At 35.4% G+C, this 8389-nt stretch overlaps 2 protein-coding genes across 2 annotated transcripts; one reads left to right on the top strand and one right to left on the bottom strand.

The window, feature by feature from the left end:
* Nucleotides 1–485: 485 nt before the first annotated feature.
* LOC112513217 (putative pentatricopeptide repeat-containing protein At5g65820) lies at nt 486–2438 on the top strand. The gene has a single exon (XM_025119418.1). It carries the CDS (start codon nt 492–494, stop codon nt 2436–2438), a length of 1947 nt encoding a protein of 648 aa, XP_024975186.1. The 5' UTR covers nt 486–491.
* A 786-nt stretch (nt 2439–3224) lies between these two features.
* LOC112513218 (uncharacterized protein At3g49720-like) lies at nt 3225–5422 on the bottom strand. The gene is made up of 6 exons (XM_025119419.1): nt 5128–5422; nt 4988–5027; nt 4664–4702; nt 4162–4536; nt 4022–4083; nt 3225–3517 (listed from the first exon to the last, which is right to left on the bottom strand). Exons 1-6 carry the CDS (start codon nt 5248–5250, stop codon nt 3365–3367), a joined length of 792 nt encoding a protein of 263 aa, XP_024975187.1. The 5' UTR covers nt 5251–5422; the 3' UTR covers nt 3225–3364.
* Nucleotides 5423–8389: the final 2967 nt, after the last annotated feature.

The raw sequence follows: 8389 nt of genomic DNA, 5'->3' as shown, positions 1-8389 counted from the left end.
GTTCGTGTTCGTTCGGTTCGTTTACAGCCCTATCTACACCCACTCAACTTATTTTCATAAGTAGAATTTTTTTTTTGGCTGTATGAAAGGTACACCCGCTAAATTTTGAAGAGTGCTCTAAGATATTAGATAATACAGGAAACATTAACGAAGAAACCGAAAAAAACCCCCTTGAAATCATTCAAAACATAAAAAAAGTTTCTCGAAATTAACCAAAAAACTTTAAAAAAATCTTTCAAAACAGTAGAGTTCAACTAAATGCATTGAACAATTCTATCGTCTTTTGATTCAATTTAAAAGTGCACCTGCTTAACAAAAATCGAAATTCTGGATATAAACGGAAAATGGAAATAGAACGGCGAGGGGATTATTTTAGAAACATAGAGCATAGAAGTCGAGTTCGAAATGTTTGCAAGCCACCTAAAACCCCATGAAAGTTAAGATTTTGAACCTTTTTCATCAATTCAGTTTTATTTCCAGAAATCAAGAACATGCGACGAATCTCTCCAAGAGAGTTGATCTCATTTTACTACACATATGGAGGATCAAAAATATCCCTGCAACCATCGACCCACTTCAGTCCTACTTTTGTAGCACCATTCACATCGAAATCCCAATTTCTCCATGATATATCGAAACCCCATGTTTCTCCAGAGAAGGATGATCGATGGTTAGGGCTCATTCGCCTCGAAAACAAGTCTGGAGCCACTCCCAATGATCAACCCTACGATGAGTTTTCAGGTGATGTCGAGAAAGTCTACAGGATCTTAAGAAAATTCCACTCACGGATTCCAAAACTGGAACTCGCATTACAAGAATCCGGTGTTTTCGTTCGCCCAGGTTTAACAGAACGTGTATTGAACCGTTGCGGTGATGCTGGGAACTTGGGATACAGGTTCTTCGTTTGGGCATCAAAACAACCCGATTACAGACACACCCATGACGTATACAAATCGATGATTAGAATTTTAGGGAAAATGAGGCAATTTGGTGCGGTTTGGGCTCTTATTGAAGAAATGAGGAAAGAAAACCCACAACTTATAACACCCCAAGTGTTTGTTGTATTGATGAGAAGGTTTGCTTCAGCTAGAATGGTGAATAAAGCAGTCCAGGTGTTAGACGAAATGCCTAAGTATGGATGTGAGCCTGATGAGTATGTATTTGGGTGTTTATTAGATGCATTATGTAAAAATGGCAGTGTTAAAGAAGCTGCATTACTTTTTGAGGATATGAGAGTGAGGTTTACACCCACAATTATGCATTTCACTTCATTGTTGTATGGTTGGTGTAAAGAAGGTAAACTAATGGAGGCCAAATTCGTTTTGGTGCAGATGAGAGAAGCCGGTTTTGAGCCTGATATCGTTGTTTACAACAATTTGCTTAATGGGTATGCCGTGGCCGGAAAGATGGTGGATGCATTTGATCTTTTGCAAGAAATGAGACGAAAAGGGTGTGATCCGAATGCGATTTCGTTCACTGTTTTGATCCAAGCACTTTGCTGTCAGGAGAAGATGGAGACTGCGATGCAGGTTTTCTTGGACATGGAGAGGAGTGGATGCGAGCCGGATGTTGTTACTTATACGACATTAATAAGCGGTTTTTGTAAAAGGGGAAAGACCGAAAAGGGTTATGAGCTATTGGATCATATGATACAAAAAGGGCATACTCCAAATCAGACCACTTATTTGCATATTATGAATTCACATGAAAAGAAAGATGAATTGGAGGAATGTTTAGAACTTGTGAACCAGATGAAGAAGATTGGTTGTTTTCCAGATGTTAATATTTACAATACTCTTATCCGGTTAGCATTTAAGTTAGGGGAGGTTAAAGAAGGGGTTCGAGTCTGGAACCAGATGGAATCGGAAGGGATTGGTCCTGGAATCGACAATTTTGTGAATATGATTCACGGGCTTATCGATCAAGAATGTTTAGTTGAAGCTTGTGAGTACTTTAAAGAAATGGTGGGAAGAGGTCTTCTTTCGGCTTTTCAGTATGGTCTTTTGAAAGATCTCCTGAACTCGCTTTTAAGAGGTGAAAAGCTCGAATTGAGTAAAGATTTATGGAGTTGTATCGTGAATAAAGGGTGTAAGCTTAACGTTTACGCTTGGACCATTTGGATTCACGCGCTTTTTGCCAAGGGACACGTGAAAGAGGCTTGTTCTTACTGTTTGGATATGATGGAAGCTGGTGTGATGCCACAACCTGATACTTTTGCGAAGCTCATGAAGGGTTTGAGAAAACTGTACAACCGACAGATTGCTGCGGAGATAACGGAGAAGGTGAGACAGATGGCTGCCGAGAGGAAAATAACGTTTAAAATGTATAAACGGCGTGGTGAAAGGGATTTGAAAGAGAAAGCCAAGGCCAAAAAGGATGGAAGGAAAACAAGGGCTCGTAGACGTCAATGGGGCCGTGCTAAAGCTGGTAGTATTTGATTTCCTGAGGATACGTAGAACACTTTGAATCTCTCTATTAAAAGAGCTTTGTAAAGCTCTGTAAGGAGGTTTCTATATATATATATATATATATATTTCAGTTGCAAACCTATTTTCTGTTGTAAATTGGGGGACAAAGGAGAGCATGACACGTGTCCCATTTGTTCCCATTCATCATTAACAATGAACATCAGTTTGTCACAACATTCATGATAAATGATACACCATTCATGATGAATATCCTATGAATATCTGTGACACGTGACACGCTCTCTTTTGTTTCCCGGTTCATACATGAACTTAAGTTTGCAATTGAATGTGCCTCTATATATATACAGGTTTGATGGTTCGTGTCTAGGTGATGTTAGACTCCAACAGATGAAATTGTTACCGAGTTAATTTATATGGTTTCAATAGAATGTTTCATTTAGAATATGTGCAACTGCGTAACATAAGATCCACAAATCCTCTGTTGTATCTTGTTTCTCATAGCAATTAGTTCAAGAAATTGGATATGTAACACTCTTGAATGCATAAAAATTGTATAAAAACCTATGACCAAACAAAACAGACCCAGTAAATTCCACTTTGGATATAGAGTATTTTGAGTGGAGGACTGAGATATACGTATGATATGTCCCCACATCTAGTCCGTTGTTCTAGTCTTCCTGATGGATAATTATCGACTTGATAGCAATTATACGAGTGGGGACAAATAGAACAATTGGCCAATTCACATGTGGGAAAGTGCACCAACTTCGAACAACCATAACTTTTGATCGAATGAAGTTACTAAACCGGCGACTCGTGAAAATTTTAACCAACAACAGTACTATATCTATATAGACGAGAAATTGAAAAAAAAAACCTAGAGAGAATTAGAGAACAAAGAGATGCCCTCCTCTTCTGCTATGGATTCCATAACATCAATGATATGAATTGAGGTGGAAAACTTGGCATCTTGGTCTGTAAGAGAACTCAGAAGCGGCCTGCTCGAATTTCACGGCTGCTGCTTCATTTTCTTCGAGACTTGTCTGAACAAAGAACCGAGCCCACCAAGTCGTACTCCGCATTTTAGCCTTCACAAAAACCAAGTATTTGATTCGTCATTTATAGAGTGAAATGTGGTATAGTAAGTCAGACCAAAGATGACCGAGTGTTAGAATATTAGAAATCCCATTAAATTACTCTCCAAAAGAGATCTTGGGGAGAGAAGGGAGGTTCTTACATATATTGAGAAGAAATGATCCAAAATCTAACCAATATGGGACTCTTAACACACCCCCTTCAATGGAAGTCTAGCTGGCGTGGGACTATAACACCCCCCTCCCAAATGGAGGCTAAACAGATATAAATTGTTCTAGAGCTTCAAGTCCCTAGAGAAGTAGCAGATTTTGGCTCTGATACCATGTTAGAATACGTGGAATCCCATTAGTTTACTTTCCAAAAAAGCTTTTGAGGAGAGAAAGGAGGTTCCAACTTACATTTAGTATAAATGGTCTAGGACTAGCTAACGTGAGACTATAACACTGAGGTGTAGTTTTGAAAGCGAAAAGTGTTCTTGGTGGTAGATAACGACTTACTGGACGTCCAAATTTTGGTTGTTGTTGTTGTTGAAATTTAGCTCTAGAATGAACAGGATAACCTGAAACAGGGAAGAATTACAGTCAAGATGGTAGGCAATAAGGTAAAAGACATTAAAAATCTTCTTGTAGAAAGTTACCAGTGAATATAACAAGATTTTCTGCAGATAATCTTGCTAAATCTGGAAGGGTTTTGTTGAGGTATTTGGGAGATAGGTAGTCAACTGCATCGGAAACTATTACTAGAGAAAACGACTTAGCCCTATACGGCAAAGGGAACTTGATGTCAGCAACACGAACAAGACCCTTATGCACAAGCCGTCTGCAACTTAAATCGGCATCTTCTATGTCATACGGTTCCACACCCCATGCTTCCGTTCCCGCTTCTTTTTTTAATCGCGAGACTACCGAGCAAGTATCGGGTCCTACGTGCAATACTTTATTCATGCTCTCGCCGTATGTTTTCATTAACACAGGTATTGCTTTCTGAACGTCGAATGTGCAACCAAAGTCGCCTGAAATGGAATAATGAAGATCCAGAAAGATATTTCTTCCGAAACCCTTGTGAGATAGAATTCACTACTAGAAATCTTGGAATGCCCAAAAGTAGAGAATTTGCTAAAATCCTAGTAAAGACTTTACCTTCAATCTTGCTAACTTCATTATGGTCTTTAGAGATACCTGCAATCCAAGAGCAAGTGTTGAGAAGCTAAATATCTGTTGGAGTCCCACGGTCAATTAGACACGTACCATCAAACATGTATATAATATATGTATGTATACACAACCAACAACCAAAAACTTGTTGTCTCATGTTTGGATGATACGGCATTTACAAACGAATTGGTAAATTACTAAAATACCCATGCTACTACTTCGCTCTAGTATGTCTAGTCCAGTCCACATATGGAGAGATTCAAAGGGTTCCACAGTATCTAGTTTTGTAAAATCTACTAGGAATAGTACCTGAGCCCCTGTAAAAGTAGGCAATAAAAAGAAAGGTTCCCTGTGTTGCAGGAATAAACACAAATCAGAATCCAAAGTTGCAGCATGAATGGAGATGAACAATGTAAGCCAAAATAGATAGAAATGAATGGTGGTCTTACTAGTAATATGAGAGCAATGGATAATAGAGGAGATGTACGTGATTTGGAATGAAAGATTCCTCCTAATGGCACACTACCATTTCCTGTAAATCGTCTTGTAAGATTACCTGGCCTTCTTGACATTTCTCTCTCTCTCTAGACAATGAAATAGATTTCTTCAAAGAATCAGCACGATTTCATTAGAAATCCAGTGGATGGATGGCAAGATTGATTGATTTCAGATACAGATTTGGAGCTGTTCTTGGAGGAATGAAGAGGGTTTCGTTAGAAATGCAATAATGTCAGATTTGAAATGGTGGAAACCCCATGAAAATAGTGATGCATTCTTGTGATTGCTTGAAATGTACGACATCTAGAAAGAGAAAATGATCGGGTTTTAACTTTGAAAACGGGTCGTGGGGGTAATGGTAATAGGTGTCGGCGATGTTGGTCCTAATTACAGGGATCAGTATCCGTTACTGCTGCTGCTACTACTACTATTCTCTCCCTCACCCCCATTTATTGCTCTTTTTCTTTGACTGTAAATGTAATTAGAAGAAACTATTTGATTCTTGAGATCAATATTTTGGATTTATTCCGTTTGAACACGTGGAACTTGTAAGATTACTTTTTAAAAGAGAAAAAGAAAGATTTTAACGTATATTTGCAACAAATGGTCTAAGTCTTAGGGGTTGTTTGGCAGTTGTTAAATGGTTTGGTGCAGAATGATAAAGTGGTCAAAATGATTAAGAGACTTTCATGATATAATGCAAAATGAAACATAATTGTTCAGTTATTGTTTACAATGGAATTAGGGTGTTGAATGGTTAAGGGAAACCCATGATACAAAATCATTCAGAGGGTTTTAGAACCATCAAAAAACAACAAAAAAATTTGCCAAACAAGATTTATCTCTTAACAATTCAAATATTGTCTCTTAATAAAATTATTAAGAGGTAAACAAACAACTCCTTAATCGATATGGACAAATGATGTATTTGTAACAAAAGCAATGAGCAAAAAGGTAATTTGAGAGAATAGAATGATTCGCAAAAAACAAGATATTAAAGAGGAAACTAATGTAATACCGAATGAAATGGCAAAAATGTTCAACGGGTTTGTCCTTTAACTGGTCCCAACCGGTCCCTATCTTTATGGTACCAAAGTTTGAGGTGATCACCTTGTAATTAGTGTCTAAGGGTGCTTTGGTACCTGGACATGACAAGACATAATATGGTAGAATTGAATATGACAGGATATGACAGTTGTTTAGTGTTTAGTAAGACATGATTGGACATGACCGGATTGGTAAATGGTAGATTTATTTTTAATGAGTTGTTTATAACTTTCATATATTTTAATAATTTATGTAATTTATTAAGTTATAATAAAATAAATATTTTTTTATAACCAAATATATCATTAGAAATTTTTTGTCAAGACGATTAAAATGACACCAAAACATGAAGTTTACCGATACATACTCATTCTCTACCTTAATGCCCATTGTAGACATGGTTGATAAAAAAGATTAAAAGATAAATTTTATACATGTTTAGACTAAAAGATAGTCTGATATTTATTCGGCATAGAAGGAGGTACCATGCATCCATCAAATAGAATTGACTTCTATGGTTTTATTGTTGTATGGGTTTAAAGTGGGCTTCTGAAACTACTTACCGGTTGTTGTCTGACATTATTTCGCTACTTCTTTCGTTGCAACTTTTTGCTAGGTAAAAAAACTCAAAAAAGAAAAGCAAACATTGATGAAAAAACATTTTATATATTATAATAAAATGACCTCAAACTATAAGTATTGATCAGACACATACCTTTTGGCGAACTAAGTTAAATTGATATCATTTAGATGATCTACCGATATGTACAATGTGGTTCATCTACTTGTAGATGACAGAAAAACTAACATCCTTAGCAAATATAAGTGAGTATTTCTCTTCTCATTCATAATAGACTCCTTACAAAAATAATAGAGAGTAAGATTAAGAATTATAAATATTAGAAAATAATTTTCAAGCCCAATGCTAGAGAAGGAAAAAACCGCAATAGATCAATCAACATCGATATCTTGAAAACCATATGAAAGATTACCAATCTGAAAAAAATCATAACTCATCTTTCTTGATATACTCTTCTAGCATCAATGCAAACATATTATAACATAACGTTTATCAAGTTCATGGATAAACAAACCCAAGTATACGTATTTTTTTTTTTATGTTCTACATATGTTTAAAAAAATGTTATCTTATTTCATTAATGATTCATATATTAATGATTCATATGTCACTATATCCACACATAAAAAAATGATTCATATGCTTGCATAACTCCAATTTTAGTGGTGAATGTCTCCAACTAAAAGACGAAATATATACTTACATCAACAAAAACCCATATCATATTTGTCTTCTTAAATGACGTCTCAAATCAACAAAAATGCAAATCACCTCCACAAAAACTGAATATAGAGGAGGAATTAAGAGATTAAAAGAGATTATTATGCTTAAACAATGTTACCTTATTTCATCAAAGGATTCATATGTGTTTATCCACAAAAAAAAAAAATCATATGCCTACATAATTCCAACTTTAGTGTGAATGTCTCCGACTAAAAGACGAAATACTATACTTACATAAGTAAAAACCCATACCATGATTTGTTTTATTGAATGACGCATCAAATCAACAAAAATGCAAATCGCCTCCATAAAATTATAACTGAATTGGGAGGAATAATTGAGAGCTTAGTAGAGAGATTACCATAGAGGTATAACATGAAGAAAAGATGAAAATTTTTAATCGAATAGAGAGAAATAATGAGAGCTAAAAGGGCAATTATTAGAAAAAACATGAGTAGGTTGAAGTAACCTAATTAAATGATCTTAAATATGAATATCAAAAATCAAAAGTAAATATTGAGGTGGGAGAAGCTTGAGAAAAATGAGAAAAAATAAAATAAAACACTTTCTAGCTTTGAGAAGAGGCCACATCATTGCACATGGTTTCTTCTTTTATATATACTAGAAGCGTACTCGCGCAATGCAGCGAGATACATCGTGATTTTAATATTTCATTTTATTCTTTATCTCAGTCGATTTTATAATATGGCTTTATGTAATTTTGAGAAAGCGATGATGTTTTTATTTTTGAATAAAATATATGTTTAAAGATATCATAAAAATTTGACAAAAATATATCGATATTAGTATCAAATTAACTATTTGAAATTCCTCATTTTTTGTGTAATTTTTTAATTCAATTT

The sequence above is a fragment of the Cynara cardunculus genome (assembly GCF_001531365.2).
Source record: "Cynara cardunculus var. scolymus isolate 2C chromosome LG 5, CcrdV1, whole genome shotgun sequence".
Taxonomy (NCBI): Eukaryota; Viridiplantae; Streptophyta; class Magnoliopsida; order Asterales; family Asteraceae; genus Cynara; species Cynara cardunculus.
The sequence above is the reverse complement of the archived record's forward strand: the minus strand, read 5'-3'. Positions and strand labels throughout refer to the sequence as shown.